This window comes from Strix uralensis, chromosome 15, assembly GCF_047716275.1.
Source record: "Strix uralensis isolate ZFMK-TIS-50842 chromosome 15, bStrUra1, whole genome shotgun sequence".
Lineage (NCBI taxonomy): Eukaryota > Metazoa > Chordata > Aves > Strigiformes > Strigidae > Strix > Strix uralensis.
The window spans coordinates 16,765,829-16,782,305 of NC_133986.1; the positions used below are offsets into that span (position 1 = coordinate 16,765,829).

General features: G+C 39.3%; 1 protein-coding gene across 2 annotated transcripts in view; it reads right to left on the reverse strand.

Moving 5' to 3' along the window:
* SERGEF (secretion regulating guanine nucleotide exchange factor) overlaps positions 1–16,477 on the reverse strand; it is a 156,408-nt gene that overhangs the window by 118,152 nt on the left and 21,779 nt on the right. For both annotated transcript variants that reach the window (XM_074884309.1, XM_074884310.1), the window contains exon 9: positions 810–970. In XM_074884309.1, the coding sequence (XP_074740410.1) occupies positions 810–970 (161 nt within the window). The remainder of the gene's footprint in view (positions 1–809; positions 971–16,477) is intronic.

The window sequence follows — 16,477 nt, forward strand, 5'->3', positions numbered from 1 at the left end:
TACCAGGAGGCAGAGATGCAATACACATTGCAGCTGAAGCTGTCAACCTGTACGCATCCTTTGCATTTTGACTGCCAGCTATCCCCCAGGGAGATGCATACCTTTTGACTAGTTATCTGCCCAGATGGGACCTGCACACTGCCTGACAACAGGCCAATTGCCATACGCTGTCTCTCAGCCACTAAAAAGCCAAGAAAATGGTTTGTAGGCAGTACAGGTTGCACGTTGTGTCAGACCAAAGCAAACAACTTGAGTAAAGTTTTCTTTCTGTTCACCTTTACGCTTGAGGATAAATCATATTGTATCAAATTAGCCATATAGAAAGAAAACTTCCAGTACCACTCGATGTGATAAGGTAGAGAAATATTCATGATATACTTAGACAGCCTGAGCTGGAAGCTGTGGCATCCCTATTTATCAGTTAAAGAAAGGCCATTGGTTAAAGTATTACAGAGGGCTTCACACAAAGCTAGCATTACACCAGGCAGGGGCCCACCTCATCTGTTAGGCTGTATTGCAGGTGCAACTATCTCCTGCACACACTGATATCTGAGAGAACTTGGCACCTTCTGCTAGTGGTAACTCTGGTCCACCAAGGGAAAAATCAGTTTCTGAATGCAAAAGCCTTTTAAGAAATTTGAAATAATTGAATCGTATTAACTTCTGAGCTTTCAGGAAGAGCAGCGAGGGCTTGCGCTGCAGCATTCTATTAGGAAATTGGGAAAGGGTTCTATTAGGAAAATGGTCCAATTACTTTAATGCACCCAAAAAAACCCAACCTGGGAAAAAAAGGTAATTTTCCTCTTTACCTGAGATGCTCCATTTAGGCAAGGCACTGAAACAGGGACATTACACAACAGCTCCAAGCGTCGTTCAGATGCCGTGCACGCCTCCTGCCCATCAGGACCCACCACGTGCCTTCCAAGCTGCCCATAGTCCGCTCTGCCCCAGGTGAATACCTTGCCGGTTTCTAAACACAAAACAGATTTCAAGATTACTTATTCACTAGGTTCCTGGAACATGTGTATACCAGTTCAAAACTAGAACAACACTTCTTAATGCATCTTATCCAAAGCTTCAAAAACCTAGTGGAAAACGTACCTACTTCTGCGAGCAGAAGAAAAATATTAAATCTAGCTAAAGACATGTTATGACGTACTTCTACACAGTTACTCAAACTTCATTAACTTGTTTTCTAGCAGAATAACATCTGTATGGTGGCCTGGGCTATAAATGAAACCATATCAGTGAAGTGGCATAACGTGGACATTCCACACACAATCTATAAACTTTGGTTATACAAAGGACATATTTTTAGCTTAATAGAAGCCCACACAAAACAGCTTATTCTGAAACATAAAACATTCTTGTCTATTCCCAGTCTTTGCCAGAGACATCCATCACATGTCCTGTATTTACCATACAGTTTATGTTTTCCTGATGGAAGTTACCTTCTGTCACAACTTCTGTTAGCAGAGTAACAGCCCTCAGGACAGCAACTGGTTAGCCAGGAACACCACCACAGATGTCATTAAACACTGGAAATGCACCGGTTTGTTTTCACAGAAATCACACGTTGGCCAAGGAAAGATAACTTTAAATGAAATCAGCAGTATATGGACCACCCTTCCTGCCACATCTTACACCAGATTCACTGCTGTGGGACTGACACACAAAAGTCCATTCTCCAGTATGGATAACATCCATAAACCAGTGGTTTTTATCTTTGGTTCCCAATATCAAAAAAACAAAACCAAAAAAAAAAAAAAAAAGAAACAAAAAACAACCCAACCACCACCACCACGCCAACTCTCACTAAGTGACATTATTTTCTTAATGAAGTAACTAGATCTCTGCAGATAAGTCATGAAAAGCTGTCCCTTCTGGGCTTCCAATTAAAAACGTTATATACACACAGCATAAGTGGTATGTTCTCAACTTGGTTTTAACTAGAAGCAGCAACCTGCATTCCAGCCCAGAAAGCAGCCTGCAACGACCTTGAGTTATGGACAGAGTTCAACCAAGCCTCAAACTCCTCTCCAGAATTGAACCCAAGTCATCAGGCCATCAAGTAAGTCAGCTTAGCACACACACTTCTCCCCTTGTCAGTCAGTACAGATATATCCCACAGAGGGTCGGGAGCAGGGGCTACCAGTCACACCACCCAAAGATGACAACTGAGGGTTTTCTTAACACATGCCATACCACAAACCTTCAGAAACCTGAACATCTCCCTTTTCCTTTGGGTGCTGTTAAACTCTTTTGAAGGGCACACAGGTGGGCGCTGCTGGTTTGTGGAGTTTAAACTGATAAGGTATCTTGTAAATAAACTGGAAACCTCTAACTTCATATATTTAAATACAAGAGAAGTATATACATATTCCTTAGAAATCTGCTAGCAGTGGTAGCTTTTACTCTGATCATTGCAAGTTTTGCAGATGCATTCTCTCAGTTCACTGATAATGCTTCCCCTGAAATAATTAAGTGATAAAATTAGTTGTCCTTTTCTCTCAAGGACACAAAGATTTTCTTCCTTTGGAGCTTCCTAGCAGTTCAAAGAAAAGTTGAAACCAGTCATACACTACTTTCAATACAAGTAAGGTCTTTCAACATAGTAGCTTCATTTTGTTAAGTTAAAGCATTAAAACAAGTTTCATTAAGAGAACTACCAGTATATCTTACAGAGATTAGGAAAACAGTTTGCAGTTTAAAAAATATGCTTGTTCTAGAGGTAGTATATTTACTTTGCAATTTGTATAAATCTCTGCTAAAAACATCTGCAGCTGCTGTTGCAAGACGACTGATGCATCAGTATATTATATAGCAAATTTAAATGTAGACTAAGCTTCAGGCTTTTACATCAGACCAGATTACTGCACCTATCCAGAATCCCATTAGTGGACTGGAAAAGAACAGGCAGACTGCTCTATTTTGTATCAGCTACAGGAACCGAAGCTGAGTTTTATGAAATTTAAAGCCAGAAAGAATTTCTGTAACAGCTAGTCAGATCATTAATATACCACAGGCTCTCAAGCCCTACCCAGACATTGCTGTATTGATCCCAAGGACCACAGCTTAACTAAAGCATTTCAACTCTCAGAGGCCAAAAGCATCAAGTGCCACAGGCAAAAACATCAGCAACCCACAAGGCCTCTAGAAAAGCAAGTAGTGTATTTGATAATGCAGACCCAGATCGTCATACACAGTCTATAGCACTACCCTGTACACAGGGGCAGTAGAGGTTCCTCTCAAGTCTGACTTGGGGAAGAAAAAAATTATGTCCCTAACCTAATCTGGTGCTCTATCTGGACCCAGACATGAACAAGAAACACCAGCCACTCACACAACAAAAATGATCCTTTGCATCATCACATCAGGGTACTGCTCCACCTTGTCTCAAGTCTGGATTCAGATGAAGGCAATCTAAAATCCTAGCACAAACCTGACCGGTTACTCACGAAGAAAATAATTTTCCCACCCTGCCAGTGACCAGCAGAAACCAGGGAGCAGCTGACACAATCACCATCTTGCTCTAGCAGCTCATTGTCAAGTTCTGTGCAAAGGAAGCAATTCTGTTCCCCTCTGCCAAGGCTCTGTGAAAGGTGAAGAAAAGTGCAGTGGTCTGCAGCTTCCCCGACCACAAGATCAGAGCAAAACAGCATGACCACCTACTCTGAAATCAAACTAAACTGCATACATAATTTCCCCTTATGTATTAAGGGCTAGCAAGTACATCATCTGCAACAGTTGCCATCAGCTACTTATTGTGCCTTTATTAGTGACTGGAAAAAGTCCCCCTTCTCTGCTATCTAGTATCTTTTCCATGTGCCAGGGTCTATACAAGTTTGGTCTTTTTTTTCTTCTACACTGTGGGTATCGGTCTCCTTAAGGTTCACTCTGCAATTCTGTTACTGGATCAATTTTTGAGGCCATACATTGAAATTTCAACAGTAACACCAAGTTGCAATGGAAGTAATAGAACTAGAAACAGTATGATCCCAGTGGTTTTAATTCAGCCTTACAAAGGCTTTGGAGTATGCTTATCTCTATTATTGAAAGTTATTTCCATAAATTCAGTGGAACTGAAGAATGCAAGCATATATGAAGGATTAAAACCAGACAGCAATAATGCTTAGCTACAACAAAACACCTTCCACCCACAGATTCTATTTTCTTTCACTGGACAAGCAAGCACTGAATTACTTACACAGGCAAAACCAAAGAGAACCTCTAGAAGAATGCAAACTGTTTCTGTTTACAAACAGAAATATTTGTTATTAATGTTATCCTTTTAGCCACTATAAGGGAAACAAGTTTCAGGTGGTTATTGGTAGGCAAACATGGAGAACATCCATTAAAAAATTAAAAGCCAGATAAATTAATCTTTGCTTTTACGAAGAACTTCTTGAATGCCCAGAGATTAGGTAAGCAACCAGTTCCTTCTCAGTGCTCATCAATTCAGTTCTCACTTCTAATCAACAGAAATTCATTCCCCAAGACCTGCTCTTGTTTGGTGAGCAATCCCCCTCCCATGCTCGATCTCCTGCTAATGGTCAATCGTTCCTATTTGTCAGCCAAACACATCTGTCTAGCAATTCTTTTAAAAAAAATATGTCTTTTCTGTGAGAGAACCTAGCAGAAGCTGATTTAGAAGTGTCTTCTCTATGAAATACTGATTATATTTTCAGCAAGCAAACAAAAAAAAAAAAATCATTCTCAAGGGGTAATTTCAGCCTGAGACAAACACCAATGCATGGAAAATTCCACCAAAAAGGTTAAAGTCTCATCAAAACCCTAAGCAAAAGAAAGCACTGAGTTACGACAGAAAGCCTTAAGCGATTGTAATGAGAGGTATTGCTACTGTGCTGCTTATAATATAGATGGTATTTTAAAATGTTCTAAGAATATTTGAGAAAAAGACATTAGTCATACAGAGTAAGGAGGTTGCAGGATGAATTACTTAAGAATGAAGGGTGATATAACAAGGAATGTTGGTCTAATATTAGAACAGATTTTAATTAGAAGTCAAGAAAACATACACAGTGATGAGTCAACTGGACAGAGTACATCAACCATGGAAGTGGCTGAGGCATCAGAAAATGAGATATTTCATACCAGACTCTATATAGTAAGAGGGTACAAAAGGAAGAAGGCATCTCTACAACTTGCGTGAAAGAAAGAAGCATACAACACTGGAAAGCTTTTCCAGCTCTTCTAAGATACTAACAATGCTTCCTAAGACCTTGATCTTGCCATGTTCTGAGCACAGAGGCTCCAGTTCCAAAAGGCACTTCAACTCTGCAACTGTGAACATCCACATTGTCCCAGATTACTTCACTGCCATTGATCCTTATTTAAGCAGGCAAACGCTACATCAAGTAAAGGCCAGAGAGTTCAGTACCATTTGGAATTAAGGAGTAATAGACATAATTTATGCATCCTGTGTCATTCCAGTGTACAACCTGAATGAAACATACAGTACAGGAGCTCAGAGAGCTAGAAAAGGACAGAGGTCAGAAGATTTTTAAGGAAAACTTTCCAACAGTCCCTTAAGTAAACAGTACATACAACAGTATGCTACATCATTTGAGATTCTACATGGTCATACAGATCTAGTTTTCTCCTGCTCTTTGAACTGTAAACACAGCAGTCTGCATCAGTATACATACAGCAGCAAATCATCCGAAACACACGCTTACGTCCCTCACAGAATACGGATGAAGGTACGTACATGTTCCAGTGCTTGCAGCACTACACTAGCAATCCACTATCAGAAAGGCTCCTCTGCATTTTCTTCACATCATCCTTCTGCCCTTATGCTACACAAAGCGTAGACAGTTGAGAAAGGCCTCAAATTTACAAGTTCACAACCTTCAGAGCACTTCTAGTTGCTTCCTGCCTGACACTGTAGTTATTGCTGTGCTTCTTTATGGTGCTGCTGAGGATGTAGAGCATGTCAGTTTTCCCATTTAGCACTTCCTTAATCAATTTGCTCAGCCACATAAGTATTTGGAGAGAATTAGAAATAAAAAAAATGCATTTTAGTTTTAAAAACAGATTGGTTTCTCAATAAAAACACAGCTGACAAATATGAACATTAAAATTTACTTATTTTCTCTGGATTCAGATTCATCTTTATATCAGTTTTCCTATTTTAAGATAATATCATGATTGCACTAGTGCTATCTCCTTGAAGTCTTTATTCAGTACCCAGGCAAGCTTTGAATACTAGATAAAAGAGTTCATCTAGGCTATCTCAATTCATGGTTGCATTAACAATTACTTTTCAAATGAACTCTGGATATTCGCACTGAATGCTTAATGTCATTCAGACTTGAAATAGGAAGTTCTATATAAAATTCCTAATGCCTCCTTTCACATGAAAATTCACAGGAGCAGGTATTAGAAATTGACATTTAGAGGCTGCCTCTGCTTCCTCCCTGCCCCACACAGGGCAAATCAACACTTCTCCCATAACTACAGATCTCTGCTGTCCTTCAGAACAATCACTAATGTCCTTCAACCCTTCTGAGAAACTTCCTTATGTACCTAGAAACTGCCTTTGAGCAGGGGAGACCTTACAGAAAAACATTCATCCATCCATCCTTAATTCCTTCTTGGCTGAAGACAGATTTAATTCAGCAGCTGGAAACCAGGCATCAGTACCACACCTACAGTCTAACACCTGTACCTTCAGTACAAAGCAGGATTATCTGCTCTGACAAAGGTTTAAATGGCCTCTTCATCCTCTTACAGAGGAGTTCAGTGTGCAGAGCTGCCCACATCTCTTAACACATCTTCTTTCTATGACCTCCTTACAAACTTCTGCAACTTTATATAATAGGGCATGCTCCTGATTTTTTTTTTCTATATTCATTTACAATAGCTATTAAAAATGTATCACAAACACAAATCTATGCATAGTATTGAGGTCACACCTCTTCAGGAAAGTTCAGACAAAGCAGCAAAAGCATTTCAGGGATGTCAACAATAGAAAACTAGAAATAATTTCAATTGCCGTTTTCAGTCTTCTGCAGTCACAGGTTGCAATACGTAGCTAGTTCAGAGAAGTCCACAGAGCATCTACTCAACATGCTGCAGTTCACAAGGGTTTCCAAGCCCCTATAAATAGGTTTAAACCTGCAACAGAAGGCCACAAGTGCCACAGGAAGAGAATCATAAGGGCATCACCAGTCCTCCTGCAGTAGCTATGGATTTGTCAGTTAAAATTCCACTCAAGCAGAGCAAAAATTTCTGCCATTCCGAGCTACATCAGATGTCCCCAAATCTGGTGACCAATTTAACCACAAGCATGTGGGCAAGACAAACCAACAAGACACATAAGGGATTTCACACCACTAGAATCAGTGGCTCATCTATGATCCAACAAACAACTAGCTTCTCACTGTGACCCATTTCGACTGCTAAAAAAATTTTAAGAAAAAAGGAGGTAATTTAAGAAATTAACCTAGAAGACAAGTATGCATCATGAAAGAAAATTCATCCAACCAGGAGGAACTGTTGCATGGCATTAATGTAAACAGACACAGCACAAGGGAACATCATCCAGTCCTTCAGAGCCTCTTGGGGATATCAAAGCATTAAGCATCCAATGACTTGTACAATAATGCAGTGTAATGGAAAACACCCAGCTAGGCAGGTAAAGCTATGAGGATGTGGGAAACTCTCCAAGACACTAGGACTGTGACAGTCTTTTAGCACAGACTAAAATGCTCAAAGCACAGACTGAGGATTCCTAAGGCAACAGTTTACATCAAGACAGCTTGAGAAACTTTGGACCCAAATAGTTATTCTCACCCCTAGGCCACCAGCCTTCATTTGTGCTCAAACTATTTGTTACAGGGAAGGTAAACCAAGCCAAGGAATCGATCTGGCTGAAAAACAGCCTTGGGAATTGGGAGCTTGGCAACGGCAAGCATTGCTAAAGGCAGTGCTGTATTAAGTCAATTTAATATTCTGGATGATAGGCTAGAGTTAACATGCAGTTTCACATGACATGCTAAGTTTATCATGCTACGGATCCATCTTTATCAGGAGAGTCAACACCATTAAACACCTAAACAGCTTTGACTTTCATTCATTAAAAACAGGTACACTTTTTCTGTTTTGCTTCCATAGTTACACCAAGTTATGTCTCAAGATGGGCAATGTTCAGTTAATGGGATTATTCATGTACTTAATAGCATGTGTCACTGCTTTGAAAGACTGGACAAAAATAACTTTTGAGTATGGCAAATTCCAAGACACTCCAGATACCTTGGAAGTCCTGCCTCTGGGTTTGGGTTTTAGATGGGATAAAGGCTGTCTCGCTTTTAGAGGATAGACTGGAAACATGAAGTACCATACAAAGCTCTGAATAAAAAGAAAGAAAAATTAAAATGTAAGAAGTTAAATGCTTAGGAAGTTGTGTTCACACTGCTGGTATCTAACAGATATATGATCTTGGCTCCAAAAGAAAAAAAAGTGCTGGGGGGGGGGGGGAGGTCATGAAGTCCATGAAACAAAGCTAGGGAAGAAGGGTGGGGCAGGGGTAGATGTTAAAGCACCTATCCCCTTTTGCATTCATTCTGCAAGATGAGAAAATTCCCTTCTCATTTCTCTCCACTCATGATTAAAGAGTCATGACTGCCTCACCAGCTGTGCCTCTGGCTCATTTTAAATTCAAACTACGATACATATCTCACTTTTAGACTTTTAATAGCAATGCCTTAAAATGCAGATTGCTGGCTAATTTTAGTTACATGATTAAAAACAAATCTAACTCATCTCTACCCAGCAAACAGAACTGCTGCGTTCAAGGTTCAATAGAGGACTTAACTCTTCATCTATAAACAAAGTCCTAACAAAAAGAAGAAAGAAAAAAAAAAAAAAAAGAAAAATCAAAGCACAATTTAGCAATGCCTCTAAAAAAGCAGGATGCATAAAACATTAACCAGCTATGGAAAACTATCTGCAAATGCATCATAGTATACCATAGGGTTTTTGTTCTGTACTTCTGCAAATATATTCTGCACTATGCTACTACAGCAGTATGAGTCATACACTTTTACTGACATTCTATATTTATATCTCCATGCCCTCCTGCACTGTTATATGCTTTCTTCCATACAGGCCTCCCTAACCTGGAATTTCCTTTCTTCTGCAGTTGAGCATCTCTTCCTCTAACATTCCCCAGGAAACTGAATAGATATTTCTAAGCACTTATTCAATTCTTTCTGGACACCATTTTGAAAAAGCAACATAGTTGAACTATTATAATACAAGGCATATGCTTTTATTTGTTCACAATTATTTTCCTGTGTCATATCTCCCCCTCTGTAAATGGACTGCTCAAGCATTTATCCCCAGTGAGCCAAGGTCCAGGTCTTGTTCCATTAGACTTAACATAGTACAGTACTACAGAAAATCCTATTCGTAGATTACAAATTACAATATATCTGTTTTCTAGATTATTTTATGAGAAGTATTACCAATAACTCCAACCTTGCAAACATTTGTGAATCTGCCTAATTTGGAGAATGCAAGTGATACTGCTACTCTCAATATCCCATTGCCATCTGAGCCTATCTAAAAAGGAACAGGCATCTGTCTACAAGAGATAAAGTGAATGTAATTAAGTTTCCAGTGCTAATATTTACCTTGTCAAAAGACTTGAGGGCATGCTGTGGAAAGACAGACACAGAAAGATCACAAGAAATGCTCTGGAATGGCAGTCTGAAGAACTGGGCTTTTTGCTGTTGTCCACGAGATGCATTCCCAAGAACAAATATTCAGAGACCACTTGCACAGAGATTTCACTAGATAACAAGTCTCAGACATGCATGATTCTGGAGAGTTAGAGTCACAATACCTACAAAGAAATAGGAAGCATTATAAAAATAGAGCGTTAGATGACCAATCCTGGGACTTGTTAAGTGGCTTTAACTTTCTCAGCAGCCCCAGAAGCAGCTGAGTTCTACATTCAGTGGAGTTCAACCCTAACTATGCGCTGTTCTTAAGAAATAAAGCACAAAGAACAGAACAGTATCACAAAACCAACGATGGCACCTCCAGAGCCTCAGGCTCCAGGAGATCACCCTGCTTGTTCAGAGTCAGAACCATTAGAAAAGCAACTACAACTAAGACAGAGTGGGCTGTTCACCTCGAATAATGAGCAGCTGTAACTGCAGCATTCTCACTGACAGGAGGAACAACACAGTCTAAAAGAGGGTGGGAAGGAAAATTCATGCCCTTTGAAGTCAAGAGATGAATAATGAGCAATAAGGTGATGTATTCCCTCTGGAATATTATCCCCATTTTTCCCTACCCCCAAGAAATACTGAAGAGTATGGGAAAAAAAAAATAATCACAAGATTCCACCTCAAGCTATGTATGGGCAAGATGGTTAACATCAAGGAGACTGCAAGGAGAGAGGGGACAAAGATGTAAATAGTTGCATAATGGTGAAAGTATCTAAATGCTATTTATGCCCTGAAAAAATTCCATGATCTACAAGAGCGTGCTATCCAGCTAGCAGAGTTCCCTTGGACTCCTGTCTTCTTGTTCCAGCTCAGACCTCTAACTTATTAGAATCCACATATTAAGAGACTGACTGTGAGATGTTTTCAGCATTTCAGGGCTACAGGACACAGAGCACGAGGCAAAAGTTTAGATCTGGAAGTCTAAAAATTTAGAAACATTTTAGAAATGTTACTACCTATGTAAATACAAGTCCCTCCTGTAAAGAAATCTGAAATTTCCTGTGAGGAGGGAATTATAATAGTGAGATTTACTTCTGATGGTTACCAAATGAAGCAATAACTGTCCACAACCACCTCTGTATAGGTATAGCATCTGTATTTGTTTGCAGTGCCAGCATATCTATGTTTAAGTATATATGAACAGTGTTGTAATGTAAGTATTAATGTGTTAAGCTGCTTGTTAATAAGAGGGGTTTAGGTCTGAAAGTGAGAGATGGGAAAAATAAGAAGAGAACTTTTCTCCTCAGTAAGGAGGGAACAGCAGTGAAGATAAGAACAAAAAGCTCCTGGCTCTTCATTGCCTTCTCTTCCCTGACATTAAAAAGGATGTTGATCGAAAGCAGCAGTACACTCCCATTCATGCTGCACAGAATACAATGAGATAGCGCAGCTTGTAAAGATACCATGAGTTTTCTCCTGCTCCAAAACAGGTGGCCAGGTGGAGAAGTCTCATTTCTTTGCTCTGAAGTGAAAAGCTTAAAAACCAGACACTCAGAAAACAATTTTACATGTCAAGTTTGCGTCTACAGAGGATGAATTCACTGCAAGGACTTGAATCCCAAGGGCATGGGGCGACCTGATTTTGACAAACACTGCTCCAACACGGCTGTGGTGGATTAGAGGAACTTTAAATAACTACCCTAGATTTTGAAATTGAACACATCAGCATTTTGCTACATCTCAACTATCAACTTCTGCCTGTGTGCATGCCAACGATGTTTTGGGTTTGTTTGGTAGTTTTTTCCTTTAATCTCTAGCAAAGTGAGCAAGCAAGAGTAGACAAGCACAAGAGGGTTCAACACCCTCCTTTGCACTGTGTGACTTGTCAAGATGGTTCTTCAAACCAGATGAACTTCTAGTAATCCACCCTGCCACCCTTTTATCGTCCCCAAAGCCTGACTTTCTCTTCTGGCAGTTTTATTGTCCATTTTCTTTAAATGAACTGCTTCAGGTCTAGTCAGCTGTGTCACTAGCAGGCACAAGCCTGAAAGAAAACAGTTGTGTACAGGAAAATTCCTACAAAACCCACCATCGGCTGTTATAAGGTCCAAACTCAAGACAAGAAATGCCAGATTTTCAGTTTGCTTACTATTTTGGGTGGAAAAGACAAGTAGGAAGACATACTCCTAAAGGAGTTTCTGTGTGTATATATATATATATTAGGCTTTGCAAAGGTAAGTTTTTAGAAATTCTAGAAAAATAAGATTTCCTATATTCATGATAAAAAGATCTTAGCCAAACTGACATAAAGCACTATCCCTGAATAGATCTTTCTCTTCATAATGTTTTGTACAATTTTTCTTTTAATTAAATGACACTGAGTACAAGTGAGAATGAGTTACCTAAAGAAACCCATCCCTCCTGTGGTTTCCTTTCTGCATGAATCAGATGCTAATACATTCTTATCATCCAGGTCTTTGTCCCAAAAAGGTAAACTTATAACCACTGTGATTATTTTATTATTACATGCTGTGTTCCTCATAATACTGGAGAGAGAAGAAAGCAGACCTGAACCGAACAAGCTCTTAAATCCAGCAGAATATCCCCAAAACCTAAAGTGCATCCCAAGGGGCATAGATAAATGCAATTCCCCTTCATCCGCAGATCTCAATCTCAGCTGTTTGGGATCCACACAGAATAGATGTACCTACACTGAGAGACAAGTCTTTGCACTTGAAGTTCAAATGGGAACTACAAAAGACAGAGGGAGTTACACCTGAGTTTCAACTACCATGCCACAAACTGGGCTTGAAATAGCTTCTTCTCTCAAAAAAGCTTGCAAACTCCCCTTCAAAATTTTCCTTGGGGTAGGAATCATTTGCTTGTTGTTCAGTGCTATTGAAACTGAGCCTCACCAACAAGAGCTTGCCAAACAGCCGCTGAAGGCCAGCTCTGGGTCATGCCTCCCTGAGCAGGTACATCCAGCACCTCCTGAGAGCCATTCCTGCACACTGGACTTCCCCGGGTTCGTTGGTTTGGCCCTCTTTAGCTTTTGGTTGCAAGTTTCTCAAGATAGCAGGTTAATCTTGCTATATTGTGTTAGTGCCCTCATAGTCTGTGCTTCCATGCATACAATTATAAAAAAATTAATATCAAAAATATACTCCAGATCAGTTTTCATTTTGGCAGATCAACATCAACATAATTCAAAGTTAAACAAAACCTATATACATTCTTACTATACAGCAGGAATTAATCAAAAGGTTCAGATTTCAACAACATTTATAAGCAAAGCAGTATTTTTCATGGGCTGTATTAAAAAAATCATTAATCTTTTATTTAAGGAAATCAAGCCACAGAGCAGCACAAAAAAATAAATAGAAAACTGATTTTGCTTAAGGAACGCAACAAATGCTAAAGGATATCAGTTGCTAATGACACTTGTGCATGTACTAGACTCAAATGCTAAAACATAGACGTCAATCATGGTATTTTCAGAGCACTCAAAATTCCGGCTAAGTCAGCAGAATGGTTACAAATACACAAAAATTAAAACCCCACGTACTAGAAAATACCCCATTGCACATACTTTGTTAAGACAGAGGTACAACTTCATGTTATGATAGCACAGAGTCATTACTGGCACTCAAACATGGACAATGTAACAAGTACACATGTCCAACTTAAATTTTTCATCACAGACCTGTGTTGGATTGTTTTATAGCTCCTCAAAGGTGGAATAATTTAAAGAATAAAAGGTAGCTGTCTAGCTACCAAATAAAGCAAGTGGATACACTCTCCTGGCAGATGTCATTATACTCCCCAAGTATCAAAGAAGGGGAAAAAGCCCTTCTGCAGGACTGCAAATCTGGTACTCAGAATTCACAGCTGTCGACATATCCCCTGTATCCTATAGTATCTTACCTCAAATTCACTATTTGAAAAGTACCTCAAGGTAACCATGAAAACAACAAGTCAGGTAGGCTCTGTGGGGTTTTTTTCTTGGTTTTGTTTCTTAAGAAAAAAGTCCCGAAAGGTACTGTTTTTCAGAAGCACTCAACTACCACTAAGCTCTTAAAAAACATTATCTATGTTCAAATAGTAAGATTCATTAGTGAGCATTAAGCCTGAATAATTAATTACTAAACAGGAAATGTCATTTAAAGGTTATGAAAACAAGTATTTAACAGCCTTAAAATGCTACTAAGGTTAAATGAGATCTCTAGACCAATGCACGTACATGCACATATCATGTACACACAGGCAGCTTCTTTCAAAAGCTGAGCATTGTAATGCTTAGCTTAGTAAATGCTTAGCTTTAAAGTTATTTGAAAATGCAATAGCCATTTGTCTTTTACACATGTCCAAAGACCAACAAAACTAAGAGGGCAGAGTATACATCGTCTGGCAATCAGTTGCCACACAGGTTAGTTCAACTATTACATAATGATTGGTTTTAGCTTCCAGCTTTTTATTCTACACAAAGTGAGCACAAAGCACTTCTACCTTACTAAGTATTGAAACTGTTTGTCTGAGACCATGTTATATCCACTTTGCATAACTGCAAAATTTCAAAAGTGCAGATTCTCACCGTTTGTTTCACATCAGTTCTTTACACTACTAATGGCTTTGAGGTGCCAAAATTTCAATCAATCCCATCATCATTCCACTACATGCAACTATGTCATGTGATGTAATAACATTCAACACTCAAAATGAAATTGCCTTGTCGGGTTTTTTTGCACCACACCCCCCCCCCCATCTCCAGGCTGGTGGAAGGAGGTGTTGGGAGGAACCCCCTAACCCAGTCTTCCAGTCGGTGCTTTTTGCTGAATAATGGAGCCTGAAAAAGAAGCATCACTGTGGATGGCTGCTGGGACCCCAACACGCGGGAGTCTAGAAGTTGAATTAAACACTGGGAGGCAGAAAGGAGGTGACTCAAATTATATAGTCTCTGGCCCAGTCTGGAAGAATAGCTACCAAACAACAGTGGTCTTGTGAGTTACCTATTTCACATTGGGATCTTTCTCATTCCTCCTATGAATGTGGAACTTGGAGGCAGCTTATGACAGAAGTTAAGAGAGCAGTGAATTTTCTCTTGCCTTTACCTTTGCTTCTTTTCAGCTTCAAATAGGTGAATTGACAGAGATTTTAGTACAATGTGAATGAAGCAATTTCAGTATGATTCAGGAGAAATGGTTTAACATAAAAAAACAGAAATAGTTTAACAAAAGAGCAAGTGGCTCAGATAGTGTCAACAGTTCCAGCTACAAGTACACAGAAGAACCAGAAAAACAAGGACTCTTATGGTCAAATTCTTCCTCCTCAAAGGAAATTTGTATCAGCTTTGTACCCTGGTTACACAGTAGTTGTGAAAGGGGAGGTGTTTCCAAGACAATTGTCATCATTGCAATTGCAACAGTTTAATTTGCTTTAAGGGAAAAAGAATAAGAGGAAGTAAAGACCCCAGAAATAGCTCACAGCCAACAAGCTGCCCTTCTCAGCCCCCCAAAACTACAACTCTTCTTGCAAATTGGCTCTAGTGATATAGGATACTGAAAACAGAGCAAACACCACATTTACAGGTTTTCTGTATACAAGCACCATAAGGAGGTATTATTTCATAACACAAAAGGAAGCTACCACTGCTGAGAGTCCAGGTGAAACCCTTTCAGCAGAAACAGAACCTAGATACGGCCCACACATCATAACTAGGAAGAGATTTTTTTGTTTTCTGATAGGAATAGTAGGGAATACAGACAACCAAAGCCACTGTCACACAAGTAATTACCCTTCTGTGATCACCTAAACCTGTCTTCTAACGGCTAGGGATCAGGGGTTTCCCTTTTAGCTTTTGCATTCTTTCATAAATTCAACTTAATGTGCAGTTCTCAGCCTGTTCTTCTGGGTATCCTTCACTGCTTAGTACCATCTGTGTCTTGTCAGTGAGGTCCCATTAGAACTTTCTTCCCTATAATCTTCTACATAGTTGCTAATGTATCTGACCTTGTTTATTACATTTGCTAAATATATGGCTAGCCATAAACTGCAGCAATCCAACCGCAGAAACCAAAGAAAACAAACAAAAAGGGAAAAAAAAAAAAAGAAAAAAAAAGAGTAATGAATCCCTTATCTCACACACTAATGAGCCAAACAAAATCTATACCACATCCACATTTTAAAGGTTAATTTTTCTGAAAGCTTTTTAAAGATCAAACTTCAAGTTAGGACACTCACATTACTTATGTCCACAACAATCACGATTTCCAACACCAAGAGAGAGGATATGGCACCAAAAAAGGGAGATTCAATTCAATACAATACAGTCCCTCTTCCCATACATGTGGTCTATGTTAGAAAAACCCCAGAGTGTAATGTTAAATGATGATCAAGTCATTCTGCAAACTCCTCCGATCATGGAGTACTTACTAAAACACATCTGGACAGGACTAAGCAAGCAAAGCATGAAAGGAAGTCATGGCCAGGAAAACCTGGGTGGGCTAGCCTTATGCACTGTATCTTCCCCTTCCTACTGTGGGAGAGACATTCCATAGGCTGCCACACACATAAGATGTGCAGAAAAGATCTGCAAAATTTGTCATAGCTGCTCTCCTCCTGCTTTACAATTCTTGCTAAAAACACTCAGCATTTATCATGAGCTAAATTTAACAAAAATCCATTTAAATCCTACTCTCCGCAGACCATCTGAATCTCCATTTGCCAATATATTCACAATATAGCTTACAAGGGGATTTTCAAATAAATATTGAGATATC